General features: G+C 46.1%; 3 protein-coding genes across 8 annotated transcripts; 2 read left to right on the top strand and 1 right to left on the bottom strand.

The window, feature by feature from the left end:
* Positions 1 to 403: 403 nt before the first annotated feature.
* Positions 404 to 2374, top strand: LOC6729564 (nucleotide exchange factor Sil1). The gene is made up of 2 exons (XM_002104836.4): positions 404 to 689; positions 753 to 2374. The coding sequence occupies exons 1-2, from the start codon at positions 554 to 556 to the stop codon at positions 1904 to 1906; spliced, it is 1290 nt and encodes a 429-aa protein (XP_002104872.1). The 5' UTR covers positions 404 to 553; the 3' UTR covers positions 1907 to 2374.
* Positions 2375 to 3535: 1161 nt separating this feature from the next.
* Positions 3536 to 11838, top strand: LOC6729562 (protocadherin gamma-B4). 6 transcript variants are annotated; one of them, XM_044923199.1, is made up of 6 exons: positions 3536 to 3763; positions 5077 to 5398; positions 7857 to 8158; positions 9369 to 10412; positions 10475 to 11204; positions 11374 to 11838. In XM_044923199.1, exons 2-6 carry the CDS (start codon positions 5338 to 5340, stop codon positions 11607 to 11609), a joined length of 2373 nt encoding a protein of 790 aa, XP_044779134.1. In that variant the 5' UTR covers positions 3536 to 3763; positions 5077 to 5337; the 3' UTR covers positions 11610 to 11838. The 6 variants fall into 6 exon arrangements, with proteins under 6 accessions (XP_044779134.1, XP_044779135.1, XP_044779136.1 ...); XM_044923200.1 differs by having other exon boundaries at positions 3536 to 3785; XM_044923201.1 differs by having other exon boundaries at positions 3536 to 3813; positions 10478 to 11204.
* A 33-nt stretch (positions 11839 to 11871) lies between these two features.
* LOC6729561 (alpha-1,2-mannosyltransferase ALG9) lies at positions 11872 to 14418 on the bottom strand. Its single transcript, XM_002104833.4, has 4 exons — positions 14141 to 14418; positions 13720 to 14082; positions 13188 to 13665; positions 11872 to 13132 (listed from the first exon to the last, which is right to left on the bottom strand). The coding sequence occupies exons 1-4, from the start codon at positions 14296 to 14298 to the stop codon at positions 12260 to 12262; spliced, it is 1872 nt and encodes a 623-aa protein (XP_002104869.1). The 5' UTR covers positions 14299 to 14418; the 3' UTR covers positions 11872 to 12259.
* Between the last annotated feature and the right edge of the window lie 42 nt (positions 14419 to 14460).

Genomic DNA, 14460 nt, shown 5'->3' with positions numbered 1-14460 from the left:
AGTGGAAATTTCTAGCAATGCTTGTTTTTCAAAACAAACTAAGGTTTATAAATATTAATATTTACGTTCGTTAGTTATAAAAAGTAATTTGTTAATGAATTTATGTTTGAAACCACTTTGAGATTATTCGGGACTATGAGCAATAAAAAATCAACAATATATTTATTAATAAACAGTATAGATCATAACTTAATTTTTGTTTTATTTCTTTATATTAAAAGTGGCATACATGTGTTCAACAGCGCAACCTAATAAATATAGTTCACAATTTTATATTTGAATATATATTAATGCAAATAACGAATTTATTGTTTGCAAATACTTTCAAATTTGAAATTGAATTGTAACCGCCATCGACTGGTTCCGAATCACTGGTTCCCCACGGAACTTATCGTCACATGTGGTAATATCAATGCAGCTGGCTACGGGCACACTATTAACCACATCCACATCAGAAGTCTGAAGTTTGATTTAAAAACTCTCACGAAACTTATTTAAAACCAGGTGAAATAGAGTCTACATAAATTCTGGAGGAGAGGCAAGCTGAAGCAGTATGAGTGGAAAGCAGGTAGTCGTCTTTCTGGGCAGTGTCCTGATCCTGGGATGCCTGCAAGTGGCAGCGGCCACGGAAACGGATAACAAAACCAGCGATTTCGTGGCCACCGACGAATGGCAGACGATTGCGGAAGGTAAATGGCAAGCCGGGCTAACTCTCGGATGACGTGTACTAAGTGAGCACTCTTTATTTCCAGGTCAAGCTATTCCCAGGGGTCTGCACGTGCGCATCAACCTTCAAACGGGGCTCAAGGAAGCCAAGCTCTTGGATGAAAGCGAACGTGGCACGTCGCTCCAGAGTCAACCGGATGATCAGAATGCTCGGGAAGCTCGCGATGACAACGAACCCCTGGCTCTGGACTACAAGCCGGACATTATCGAGGAGTCCATACGGCGGGTCAAGGAACAGAAGAAGAGCTATGCCGAGCTACGCAAAGCGTACAAAGAGTTCCAAAAGAACTTTCGCACGGACGGAGAGCTGATCGTCCAGTTGATCGACCAGTTCCGGAACTTCAGCAGGACGCCGCTGGAGTCGGAGATGCGCTCCAAGCTGGACTGCCTGGAGAATCTGGAGTATTTGCTCCATCAGATAGACAATGCCCTGATGTTCGTTGATAATGGGGGATTGGATGATGTCCTACTACCCATTGTTGTGAATGATACCAATACATCCCTGAGGGTGTCGGCCATGCGTGTGTTGGGCTCGCTGGCGAGCAACAATCCCAAGGCCCAGATCAAGGTGTTCGAGAAGAACTTCGGTTCTCATCTGGCTCAGATTCTGACCAGTTCCGGAAATGTTGGTGAGATCTCCGCCGCGTTGCACGCCTTTGGAGCCCTGTTGCGGAAATTTCCGCTAGCCCAGCAGCGAGTGCTTTCCACCTCGGGTACACAGGCTCTGATCAAGGTACTTCAGAGTCCGGATGTGGAGCTGCGGAGCAAGGCGAAGGTAGTGACCCTCATAAGCGACCTGGTGCTGGAGAAGCGGTCAGTGCTGGAGGCCAGCAAAGATGATCCCGAAGCCTCATCCACAATGGCGCAATATGTGCTCTTGGACTTCGAGTCCTGGCTGAAAACGCCGGGCTACTGCGCGGCGCTGGACACTGTGCTGACCAAGGAGTTTCTGCTCCTCCTGGATCAACCGGAGGTGGTGGAACAGTTTGCCACCGCATTGGAGACCACCGAGGATATGTGCACCAGCACGTGGTCACAAAGTTCCGGTCTCAGGCATGCCCTGTTAACCGTTCGCAATCGGTATGCCAACAGCACGGACGAGTACCGACTGGAGGTGTCCCAGATCCTGGCCAAACTGTGCGAGAGATTGTTCAACAAGCCCAAGCACACCGAACTGTAATCCTAGCCAATTTACCATGTTAATTATGTTAATTTCATTTAATTGTAAGCTGAGTTGGAATGAAATTCGCAGCCAAACCATAGAATACGATAGCTAAGATGCCAAGTACTTGTGATGCAAAAATAATGCTCTTTGTCATTAACTTAGGATAGCAATCAAAACTTTGACTTTCCTATGAAGATTTCTCAACCAGACTGGAGAATAGTCATACCAAACTAGGAGCCCATCTAAAGGATTTTCTTAATTAAGATTATTTTTAGGTTGATTTTTTTTTAATAGGAACACGCTTGTCCATCGAGCAGACCAAAATAGTTATGTTGTTACACGTCATTAAACTAGGAAATCTTTTCTTTTTCTATGTTACAGAATTGATCCCCAAACAGATTATGTTCTGAATCCTTAAAGCCTTAAGTTCTTGTTTATTGTAGCTACAATAATAAAGCAATGATTTAATGTTTAATTTTAAAATTTTCAGTGGTATATTCTTAAGATGTAGTGCTAAATCATGAAAGGAAATGTATTTTCAATCAAGAAATCGCATTAGGAGATTGGAGATTCCACCCCTACAGAACTACAGACCCATTTAAAGCCCGATAAGGCGAGCATAATCGACCGGGCCATAAAGTAAGTCAAAAGCGTCGGAAGGAAAGCAAAAACGCCGAGGAAAGCATGTCCCAAAAAACCACTCGAAGTTTGAATGTGAGCCAAAGGAAGCCACAAGAACAAGGAAAACCTGGCACGGAACTGTACAGGAGGAGAAAGGACATCGGAGCAGGAGAGTGCAATTATGTGCCGGCGAAGTTGGAAGTTGGAGTCGAAGTCCAGCGCGGGAATTACAGCAATTAGCGGCAGTCACATGCAAATGCAATGTCACTGGGGCTGAGTCACGAAGGTGGATGGTCGGATAGGTGGACAAGTGGAGTGGTGAAGGTGGAGCAGCGCCTGGAAGGGAGCCGGCTAGGACGCCGCCTTGGTTCCCATGGCTACTCCATGCAATGTAAACAGAGAAAAGGGGTTGCAAAGCCGGCTCAGTGGAGCACAACGCAGAGAGGCAGGAGAGGATTCCTGCCCTGGAATCCACTCATCAATTCCAATTCCAGCTGGGGCGCGTGCGCAGTGGCGGCGAGCTGTTGTTGTTGTCATGGCACTGTCCCACCGCCGCACCGCTTCCCCCTGCTTCTTGCTGCTTTCCAGCCGAAACGCTTACGCTTGACGAGTGATGTGGAAACATTTTCGACACAAGCGAAAGAGAGGCTTCCACCGTTTAGCCACAGCAGCGGTCAGAAAATAGGAGCTTGACTGGGACAGCCTGCTACCCTATCTGCAATTGCAATATTTTCATTTCCAACAAGTTGGCTCTTTTTGAAATTCTGGGCTGTGGTTTCAGTTTGTATACAATAATTTAAAGGTTTTTTTTTTAAGATTCCTTGCGACTGTTTTAAAAGTTAAAAGTGAACAAAAAGTTCAATTTTTGCATATTAAACAATTGTCTGCGATATGAAAATGATTTGAAGCTTTCTTCTGGAGGTTTCTTCTGAAGGCGTGTGAGAGATCACTATTTTTGTGACCCCGACTGTCGCATGTGTGCATGCATGTTGATAGTGAGCGCACACCGGCTTCACAGGCTGTTGCTGCTTCTTTTATTGCCGTCGGTTGTTAGGGGGCGCGACTTTGGCTACATTATGGAAGGAAAATCAGTTTGTGTTTGGATCGCGAGGCGAGGAGCTCGTTCAGCGCTGCGGATTACTAACTGAAAGCGTTTCGGCCAACTTTGTTCTTTGTCCGTTGCAATCGCGGTCACAACAATGAAATAACTAACATTTAGTGCACCTGGAAGATAAAGCCCGAAAGGATTAAGTGCGTGTTTGCAAAACATAAAGTACAGTGAAGCATATATGCAGTTTGAAGTATGAAAATCATGTGAAAAAGGGTTTGCATTTTAAAAAAACTAACAGGAAACGCAGTCAAATATACTGAATAGCTCAGTTGGTGATTAGCTAAGCTACAGTTCCTCATATTACTTTTGTATTAAATGAAGTACTTTCCTTTTCATCTTATTTTATTAGCCCAACTTGCAGTCATTACCGGAATCCATAAATTGTCCCCAATTAAATCTCCCATATGCCGTAAATCAGTTAACAGTTTATCCGAATGAAAAACCCCTGGGGAAAACAAGTTCGCAGTTTGCGCCACAGGCGAATATCGGAAAATGTAACCGTTTTTACACAGGTGAATGACTTTTTTGTGCGCTTCCGCGGGCTTCCGGTCAAAAAAGCGTTTTCATTTTCGCCATCGGCCAACGGCCAGCTATGCGATTTGTATGCAAATGTTTGTCTGTCCCCCAAACCACCGGATTCAGCCATCAAACGATGCAGCACGCCTCCCACTCCCCACGCTGTCCTCCCTCATCCTCAAAACACCCGCCCACCAGCTGTGGTATGCCATAAATCCTGGCCAGGAGGGGGAAGCTCCTTTGGCCCGTGTAAACGGGCGTTTCGAATTCTTCCACTGGCTCAAAAATACCGGAACCAAGGAAACAACAACAAAAACATTGCCACCGTCTTCAGTGGCTGCTGTTGTCTATATACTCTTTAAGTCCATGAGGGTATAACAGACTGATCTGCATACCTATTTCATATGGATGAACTTGATCTACATATTAGTCTGGGTAGATAGAATATTATAATGAATTCATGGTTGCTAAAGTTCGGATAGCTACAAGGTGACATAGGAAGAGTATTCCTTGCTTCGGCTTGGAAAAGAATCCTCCCCTTTTCGCTTGTGTTATTCTTGAAGTTCCTGGCGGAATAGAATGCCGCCAATTCCGTTGGTGACAACAATGTGGCAACCAAGCCAGCGACCCCACTCCCGTCATCCGACTCCAAACGCGCAACTTGGAGGTGACATGTGTGCGACATTTGCCCCACAACCAGAAGACAATGGGTCAAAGGAGGGGCGGTGGGGTAGGAGGGCGTTTATGCTAAAGATGAAGAACAACACTCAGTTGCTAGAAGGTTGGGCGGTGGGGAGTGCTAATGTTCCAGTTGCTTTGGTTTCTGTGCCAGAGTGTTTTGTCTATCTAATAATCTTGTAATAATCTAGAAGACTCCAATTGCCCCCGTGAAGCCCCCAGCATTATCCATTTCAAATTGCCATTTTGCCAATTACAGGGCTAAACAAAGGAAAAGTTGCACATAAATTCAATTCGTTTATGGCACATCGCAGATAGACGCAAAGTTATTGCTTAAATAAAAAAAACCTGGCGGTTAAACAAGAGCATTACAAATGGAGTATGGAAAGTGCTAAAGAACATCAAGTGAAGTGACTGAGCTAAATCTTATTTTCATGATTTGTGTGGAAGTGTTATGTGGCTCTGAAAAGCTGAGGAACTATCAATTAACCTAATTGCTAATATAATATCGTTGTACAAAATGCGGATAAATCAACAATGGATATACTATGCGATCTTGGCTCTCTGCTGGTTTAATAAAGGTGAGTCCTTTAAACGTATTTATAAGCTATAGCTATTGAATCGGAATGTTGGAATGTTTGGTAACTCCGGATCCAAGTGTCGTCTTTGATAATCGAAAACAAACAAAGCAATTAACCGCATGTAACCCTCGAAAAGTAAAAACTGAAAAATAGTGAAATTCCTAGCGAGTCTCGATAAACCAAAGAGGAAAGTCGGCGGCGAAGAAAACAAACGGAGACGTCAACGTCGTTCTGGTCCAACGATTTATGACGGATAAAAGTTTTTACCTGACTTACTGGGGTTTTGCCCACCCCCAAATGCCCAAGTCCACAAGCTCCATGCCCCCCATCGCAATCCCGACCCAGGGGGCAGCTGTCAAAGGGTTTTACCTTTTCTGGATATGGATACGCAGGCCGATTGTGGTCATGAAGTTGCTCCAGTTTCGAGTTCCATTCAGTGCATTAATCTCGGTTCATTACGTTGTCATACTCGAGTGGTATCGTTACTCCACTTGGGGCATAGAACACATGTGTGTCTTAATGGCTCTGTCACAGTTCAAGTTCTTCCTGAACGGGTTTGCCATATAGCTGGCATAGCTTGACCTGTGCCACAAAGATTGATTGCGAAATACTTATGTCGATGCTTATGATGTTTAACCAGACAGAACCTCGCATCTGGCGAGGAGCCACAAGTTGCCGTTCGGAATACCAAAAATAAAAGCCCTATACCTATATGACTATAGTGTATACCTTTGGCCAAAGTCAGTGGCCCAGACCGAGGAGTTTGTCGTTTCGTTGGCGTTTTCATGAAAATCACCAAGCTGAACGGACACTTTTTCTCTTTTTGGGCTTTCATGCTGTTGTTTTATCAAAAGCAACCAAAACAAACCGAATGAAAATTTGTTTTCTGAACTTTTTGATTGTTGAAACTTTTCTCCAACTCCGCCACATCCATATGCACATTCACGTAGTTTTGGCCAAATTTGTTCAGCCGCCAACTCACTTTCATTTGTCTTACACTCACCCACTTGGCAAAAAATAAAAATAAAAGTAGAACTTATGTAATCTTTAGGTGGGTATTTGGTTCGCTATTTAATCTCCACTCCATTTGGGTAAAGCTTCGCGGATTTACGCTTCAGATATTTGCGGCTTATGGATGAGTTTTGGAATCCAATGACTCTAATTAGTCTTGGTTTTTAAATAAAGCGGATTGCATACATGCATTCGTTACTAATTAGTAGGATAGTTGGGTAATTTCAGTGCGGGATGGATACCAGTGCGTAGTCCCGATTTCAGATTACGATTATAAAACTTTCCATTTTCTGCAGAAAGTAGTGCATGTACACATACGTGAGCTATCAGCACACATCTGGAATTTTGTAATAAATCCGCAGCAATTAGACTAATTTTCAAAACACTTTTAACTGTCGAAGAAAGTCCGCGAGCGCAGATCTTCATTACCATATGCATTGCCCAATGTCACAACAATTAACCTACAACGAAGATCTTGAAGACACAGCTAGAAGATTTCACTCCGCCACATCGCAGATGTATCTGTATCTCGCATGGAAATTAAATCCCGCCGGAGATGACGGGCGACCCCCAGCCAGGGTCATTCTAAGACGTTTGTAAACCGACAACCGTTTAACAGAACAAAATTAAAAGAAGAAACAAACTGAAATTATACTGTTAGCACATAATAAGAACTTGTTTTTGAGGTGGTAAAGGGATTGGAGGTATAAACCGGAACATTTCAGGGGAGATACTTTGAAGAGTTTATAATTGCACTGCCCAAAAAATAAGGTGTTATGTCATGCTCCCATGGGAGTTAAGTAATTGGTCGTAGCTTGGAAGCATTACATCCACATAAATATGTCATTTAAGATATCAAGTTGTGTAGTTAGGAAAATGGACTTTCTTCTAGTTTTCTCCGAATAAACTTGTAGCAATTTGCATCCGAGGAGCGCAAGTGTTTGCATCCATTTGCATGACCATCTAAAGTTTACCCATTGCATACTAACACAATTAGATATCAGAGCTTGTCCGGAAACGCAAATCAGCTGCGAAGCGGCCAGAGAGCTGTTCCATGTGGCCAGTTACCCACATGGATATCCACTGGGACCCACGGTGGTTGGTCTTCGCCTTTGCAGCGCGGGCCCAAAATTGCAGCACTCGAAATGAAAGAAAACGGAAGCTTAGTAGAGCGTATCCGAGGTACGAGCAAACATGTCTGGCGATTCGGACAGGTGGCTCACTGGAACACAAACACTGGACCGTCCGGTCCATCAATGTGGTGGCTTCCTCTGCCTGTCGCTGCAATTTACTCTTAATTCGCAATTATCAGGACGGACCGAAAGTAAGCCTGAAAGGGAGAGAGTCCAATTTGTAGTCCGATACTCGAACATGGTGTTCTTTTTTAGGTCAGCGACACTGGTTGATGAAAAACATACTAACATATACAATTTTCCTTACTTTCTAGCAACTTTTGGCGCCATTCTGGACTCACGTTGTTATCTGGAGGGCGGAGGTTCCGCGGAAAGTTTTCTTGCCACCGAGGATCTGGCGGTGGGCTCCATAATTGGCAAGCTGCGGATCAATGGGGATGCCAATGCGGAAACAGGCGACATCAATCTTTCATTGAGGGAAAAGAATGCGCCAGTTGAGATTCATCCCGGCACCAAGGAGCTAGCCCTGTCAGTGGAACTGGACAAGGAGGGCGTGAGAGGTCCTTCGTCCATCTACGTGAATGTGATCTGCATACGACGGCATTCAACGGATCCGGTAAGAACTTTATCCCTCTGATATATACTAATGGTCTTTCCTTGAGTGAAAACCCCTAGAAACTAGGGTGCTAGAAATTAGTTAGTTCTACCATAATGGGAAACCATATAGCCAGCATGTCGAATTAAACTAACGAAAGTGGTGGCTAAGAACTTGCCGATCAGGCTAACGCCGCAATTAATCAGTCGTCCTGGTCGTTGACCCACATCGTGCACATTTCCTTGGAGCTCTTCCTGTCGGCCACTTCGGAACCGCATTCCGCACCTGCGAAGGACCCGTTCGTGCAATTCAATGGGCAACCAATTAACCTATATACAGCAAGTGGCCACCTTCTTGAACCCATGCCTCCTCCTCCACTCCCACCTCCACCTCCTTCAGGTAGTGCGTGTTCCCTTGGGCTAGCTAAGCTTTGTTAAATTTCGGTAAACACGGTTCCCGGCGTTGCGGCTATTCGAGGCACTCTATAAACAATTGAAAACTTGCCAGACACAACGCCCATTTCAATTTTAGAATCAACAAAGCGCTAGTTTCTACTTCAACAGCAACGACTGCTGCAAGTCCATTTAAACGCGAAGAAGCCATCGAATGTGGAATCAAGATCTGAAATAGATTGACAATGCATTCATTTCTAAGGAATATCCGTTGGAGCTATTATTTGTCATCATAGTAAAAACCTATTGCCACTCAAACGTTCATCTCAAGATCGCAGACTTTGGTCTAGTCGCCACTGGTTTCCAGGTCCTACAGGACAACGGGAACGCTTCTGGCAGCCAACCCCTTTGGCGCCTGCGGTTAGCCCCAACTTCGTGGCCATAAATTAGCCATTAAGGCTTCCGTTTGCGGGTAGAAATCTAGCTGGGTGGTTGAAGGTAGCGAGGATGTCCTGGTTTGGGGAGCGAGGTCCGCTAAACATGCAAATGTATGCAGGACATTCGGCGGCGTGGTTGGGCTTTGAACTCCTGCGAGGTCAGTGACCAGCATACGTGTGCTAAAAAGAAGGTGTTTGTCTTGAAGTGCACACACTCGAAAATGGGTTGTTCTACACAGGCAGAAAAGGGGTATAAGTTCCTTAAAATGTCGAGTAATATACAAAATAACAAAGTAATAGCTAAATTGCATTGTATGAGTTAGTAGTCAGTTATGGTTTTGAATTTTTTTTTGAGTGTATACCTTCCTTGCTCAATTTCCACCTCAATCAATTTCTCCACAGAGCTTCGTCATTCCCGTGAACGTGCGAGTAACTGATGTGAATGACAATGCCCCCCAGTGGATCGGAACGCCCTACACTCTAACCCTTTCGGAGGTGACCGTTCCGGGGACTAGAATCCTGCAGGGCGCCCGTGCCGAGGATGCCGACCAACCGGGTCCCTTCTCTACGGTGGAGTACCAGGTGCTGCCAGGACCGTACTCGGAGTATGTGCAGTTCCTCAATCCTCTGGAAGGTACGCTGGTGCTCAAGAAAGCGCTTGACTACGAGCAACTGCAGAATTTTACAGTGAAGCTGAGGGCTCAGGATCAGGGCACACCGCCACGTCACTCGGACACGTTGCTGCGGGTGGTCATCACGGATGCGGATGATCAGAACCCAAAGTTCCAGCGTGAGTCCTACAGCGCTGAGATACCAGCGGATGGTAGGCCAGGAGAGCTTCGCATGCGACCGGAGCCACTGAAGGCGGTTGATCAGGACGAGGGTATTTGTGCGCCCATTCAGTACACGATAGTCCAGTCGCAGGATGCCAAGTACTTCCGCATCCATCCACACAATGGAGCAATTAGCCTGCTGACACCCATCGGATATGCGGATGTAGCGAATGGAGCAACGTTGGTGGTGAAGGCCACGCAAATTGACAATCCAGATCGTTATGCCTTGACCACTGTCCAGTTGACGCGACCTGGGAGTCACAGTGATTTGAGCACTCTGGCCTTTGTCCAGAAGCGATTCGTAATGCGCATTCGCGAGGATACGGCAGTTGGGAATCGGATTTTAGCACTGCCCACCAATAAGCCCGGCAAACACCTCAAGTACGTCATTCCCGATCCCGTGAATTCGCAGTTCTTTAGCGTAGGATCGCTGGGAGAACTTGTGCTGGCCAAGCCACTCGACTACGAGAAGATGACCAAGCACGAGTTCCAGGTCCTAGCCACCGATGGCATGACTAACAGCACCGCGGAACTTACCCTGGAGGTGATTGACGTGAATGACTGGGAACCTCGGTTCCGGGAAACCCACTACGAGTTTATGGTGCCCAAAAGCGTAAGTGTTTGAAAAGCGTTATCTTACTTCTTAATCTTACCTTTAACATTCCTCACCTCCAGCAGTCCCTGCAATCCCGCGCGGATTCCTTTGAAGGCGTGCTCATCGGCAAGGTGGAGGCTGCTGATGGGGATAGGAATGACAAACTGGAACTCTCGCTTCGTGGTCAGCACGCCGGACTGTTCGAAATTGATTCCACTGGAAACATCTACATGCGGCCGGAGCAGCTACAGAGTCTCAACGAGTCCACGGTCCATCTGATAGCCATCGCCACGGACACGGGCGTACCACCCAGGAGCACTTCCGTTCCGGTCAGTGTCACCATGGAGGGTCTGACGCTGGCTCGGTCCGGATGGAACAGCAACATGTTGGGCATGTTCGGCATGATAATGGGCCTCTTTCTGATGATCATAGTGGCGCTAAGCTGCTACATAGTGCGATCGAAGAAGCAAGGCAAGAGTGCATCTAGCGGATTGGGACTCGGTCGGAATCGGGTGCACAGTCAGGCGCACAGCAGCGTGTCGTCTGCCAATCTGGTTACCCACGAAAAGCTGGCGGGGAATGGCAACGGCAACGGAGCCAGTGTAACGAGTGGCGGAGTCTCCGTGCTGCACATGAAGCACGGCGGTAACATCACCATGGCCAATCCGATGAACAATGGCTTGCATCACGTGGCCAGTGGAGCCAGTAGTAGCATGGCCCTCGGTAGTTCCGCCGCCTTGTTGGAGCGGGAACGAGAGAGGGAGCGTGACCGGGAGCGCCAGCGGGAGAGCTATGCGGCCACAGTGCGCAGTAAGTGAAAGTCAATCATTGTCATGTCCAAGGGTGCCAGTCAATAACTTAGTTCATCCAAATTCAAAATTAATAACGTACAAAAACAAGAAATTAATAAGATTTGCATCTTTGATCCTTCCCAACATTCCGTTCCCCCATTCTCACCCGAAACATTCACTATTAAAAGTCTTCTTGCCAGGCATAGTTTCGCGCGCCTCCGCCAATGGCCAGCTCTTCGAGGAGGATGAGATCGAGCACGACTCCCTGCAGACGGAGAACAACAACCGGAAAGTGGCTGCCACGGGAGTGGCAAGCGGTGGGGTCACCACCATCAGTACCACACCCGCCAATGCGGGCTCCAATCTTATATCCGCCACCGATGCCATGGGTTCTTCCGAGAACAACTTGACGGTCTACTTCTAGAGCGCAGGAGGGGAGCCAGCTACTCACGGAGAGCTTGTAAATATCGCTGCTAAGTCAGTTTAGGATTAGGTTTAGGCCCCACACACATGTATGTACATTGAGTAGACCAAATATAGCATTGTAAACAGACCCAGCACCAGATCTAGGCTAAGTCCAAGCGATTTCCATTGTAAAGTTTTGCTTCCCAGACTGTAAGAGGATCCGTCCAATAAAGTTTTCGACTATTCAAGCATGTTGGCCCCTTCCATGCAAACAGTTTACCTTACAAATCTCGTTGTTTATATTCTTGACGCTTATGTTCTACTTCGATTCTGGTGATCTTCACAACTTTGGCATGGACAAAACGAAAATAACTAGAATTAAAAACGCTTCACTGACATAGAACAGATATAAGGATATTACAAATTCAATGCTGGGTACGAAAGATTATTTGGAATACAGATAGAGGCTCTCAGGGGTGTAAAGATACTTGGAAATCACTATAAATTCAATATGAATTGAAGCTATAGTTTCTTAAGCATATTTGCTTGGAATTATTTTAAGATTAATGCGTTTTTTGGTTTAAAAGAATAAGAGAGCCAACCCATATGCTAAGGATACATAGGAGTTTTTGTGGCATGACTCTAGACTCCTTCTATCTGGGCCTGCCTTTACCTGCCATTTCGTTTCGTCTTTCGCTTGAGCAGATTAAAGTCTCCGTACTGAATGTGATTGTCGGTCAGGAATGGCACATAGAAGGCACGTAACACCTTGTGCGACTTCTCCGGAATGAGGAAGGGCAGGCTCTTCATCACAGACCAGTCTTTGGATCGCTTCGAATAGTTGGGTTCCAGAGCCGTATACTTGCCTTCATCAAAGTCGACGAGGAAATCGCAACGGTCGTAATCAAAGTACATGTGCTCATTTTCCTGGTTGAGATCGTTAAAATACGGTTGCACTACTTTAGTAGCATTTTGGCCTTCGTCATAGTACGCGGGCAGCATGCCTCGGAATTCGGATTTCAGAAAACGCAGCCTGAAGTTTTTGGCGGGAAAGAAGAAGCTGCCCGGATACCGATGCCAATCTTTGCCAATACACACGTTGTATATCACATCCGGGTCGTACTGCGGTGTCGCCTTAAACTGGTTTAGTTCCAACATCAAATCCATCGGAGCATGGTAGTTCCTATACAGGGCAAACACCCTGGAAAGTCCCAACAATGTGCTGGTAACCATTACCAGGATGGCAATGAACATGCTGTGGTCCAAATAATGAACTCCCGCCTTAATTTTGAATATCACCGATTTCATGCGGAAGAATATGCGCTGATACACATCCACAGTAATGGCTCCACAAAGCGAGATTAAGGGATATATGGGAAACAGAAAACGCTCCTCCTTGTGCGGTTGGGCAAAGAATACGAGAAGCCACAGGTACAGGGGAGCCAGCGATATGTAGTGGGGGAAATTCAACGTCGACTTTGATTTGGCTGGCACAATCAAATAGTCCATGACCAGCATTATGGGTAGTTGAAGGGCCAGGAGCTATAAGGGAAAAAGTTTTCATAAATTTAAAAAAATAATAGATACAATAGCTTACCCAAATAATATTAAAGTTAAGGAAACCATTGATAATGTAGTAACTGAGTGGTTCCGTGCCAAATATGTTTGGTCCGTGGCTGGTGAACACATTGTACCAAACAATATTTAGAGGAGCAAATGTCAGTTTGCCAAAGTAGCTGGTATCAATGGCAATCATGGGAATGGCAACCGTGGCGCCCGATATCAGTGTCCACTGAACAAAGGTCTTCCAATCCCGCTGCCTTAGAAGCATCTCCAGCACCAGCGGAATGCCAATAAGCGCAGCAAATGGCCAACCAAGCAAAGCGGATATTGCTGTCAGGAATATGGCAAAACAGTAATTTTGTTGCCACCAGGCGGCCAGGGCAGCACAGCCAAAGTACATGGAAAAGGAGGATGGCAGTAGAGCGGTGCTGGACACAAACATGCCCACACTGAAGAGCTGGAATATCAGCCACAGACGACCGATGTGAATTCCAAACTCTTGACAAATGGACCTAAATAAAGTGGAGTTAGTTTTGAACAGGATTTAGTACCAATGACATGCTTACTTGTACATATAGCGCTCCATTACTGCACAACCGAAACCCAACATACATCGCACCATGTAGAAGATGAGAATGGGACTGGGATTGAACAGCTTTTGGTAAAAGTATCCGGGCACGCCCTGCAGCAATAGGTAGGTGTACGATCGGAGTCCAAACTGGGGACTGTACTCCCACGTCTGGAGTCCATGGCCATTGATGATGTAGTGCAGCGGCTCCCAGTAGTTGAACGTCTCGTCGCAGTCGGCTATGTACGCCCAAATGGCGCTGCACAACCGGGCACTTACGAAGGTCTTGAAGGCGGTCTGAACACTGGGCATTATGGGGTTTGGAAGCCCCTTCTCTTGGGCTCCACTAGTAGTTTGGTTGCTGCGGGTGAGAAGTAACCGCGTTTAGTGGGAATCAGTATACGCAGACCAATACTTACCGCTTTTTAGCATCCTTATCCTTCTTTTTGCCGGCCGGTGCGGCTTCCTTGGCCTTGTTGTTCCCATTTAGGCCCGGTCTTTTGGGCGGCTTTTTTGAGAGAATCTGATTGTCCGCCTTGTTGGCTATGTAGCGAGCGCGCGCAGCCGGAGGCGCCATAATCCGGACTTTCTGGGAAAATTGCCGGCGGAAAAGTTGCAAAGTATTGTATATTATCAATATTATGTGGCGCAGGTTATCGATTGCATCAAAGTTATCGTGGGAACCTGTATTTCAGTTGAGGTATTCTTGTCCACTAGTTATGTGCCCTACACATTAACT

This window comes from Drosophila simulans, chromosome 3R (genome assembly GCF_016746395.2).
Source record: "Drosophila simulans strain w501 chromosome 3R, Prin_Dsim_3.1, whole genome shotgun sequence".
NCBI lineage: Eukaryota > Metazoa > Arthropoda > Insecta > Diptera > Drosophilidae > Drosophila > Drosophila simulans.
This window is presented reverse-complemented; position numbering and strand designations above follow the sequence as displayed.

Coding starts and splice junctions, on each gene's coding strand:
- LOC6729564 (XM_002104836.4), top strand. CDS start 554: ATGAGTGGAAAGCAGGTAGTCGTCTTTCTGGGCAGTGTCCTGATCCTG. Junction 690..752: donor ATGGCAGACGATTGCGGAAG/GTAAATGGCAAG, acceptor CTTTATTTCCAG/GTCAAGCTATTCCCAGGGGT.
- LOC6729562 (XM_044923199.1), top strand. CDS start 5,338: ATGCGGATAAATCAACAATGGATATACTATGCGATCTTGGCTCTCTGC. Junction 5,399..7,856: donor TCTCTGCTGGTTTAATAAAG/GTGAGTCCTTTA, acceptor CTTACTTTCTAG/CAACTTTTGGCGCCATTCTG. Junction 11,205..11,373: donor CTATGCGGCCACAGTGCGCA/GTAAGTGAAAGT, acceptor CACTATTAAAAG/TCTTCTTGCCAGGCATAGTT.
- LOC6729561 (XM_002104833.4), bottom strand. CDS start 14,298: ATGGCGCCTCCGGCTGCGCGCGCTCGCTACATAGCCAACAAGGCGGAC. Junction 14,083..14,140: donor GATAAGGATGCTAAAAAGCG/GTAAGTATTGGT, acceptor TCTCACCCGCAG/CAACCAAACTACTAGTGGAG. Junction 13,666..13,719: donor ATGGAGCGCTATATGTACAA/GTAAGCATGTCA, acceptor CACTTTATTTAG/GTCCATTTGTCAAGAGTTTG.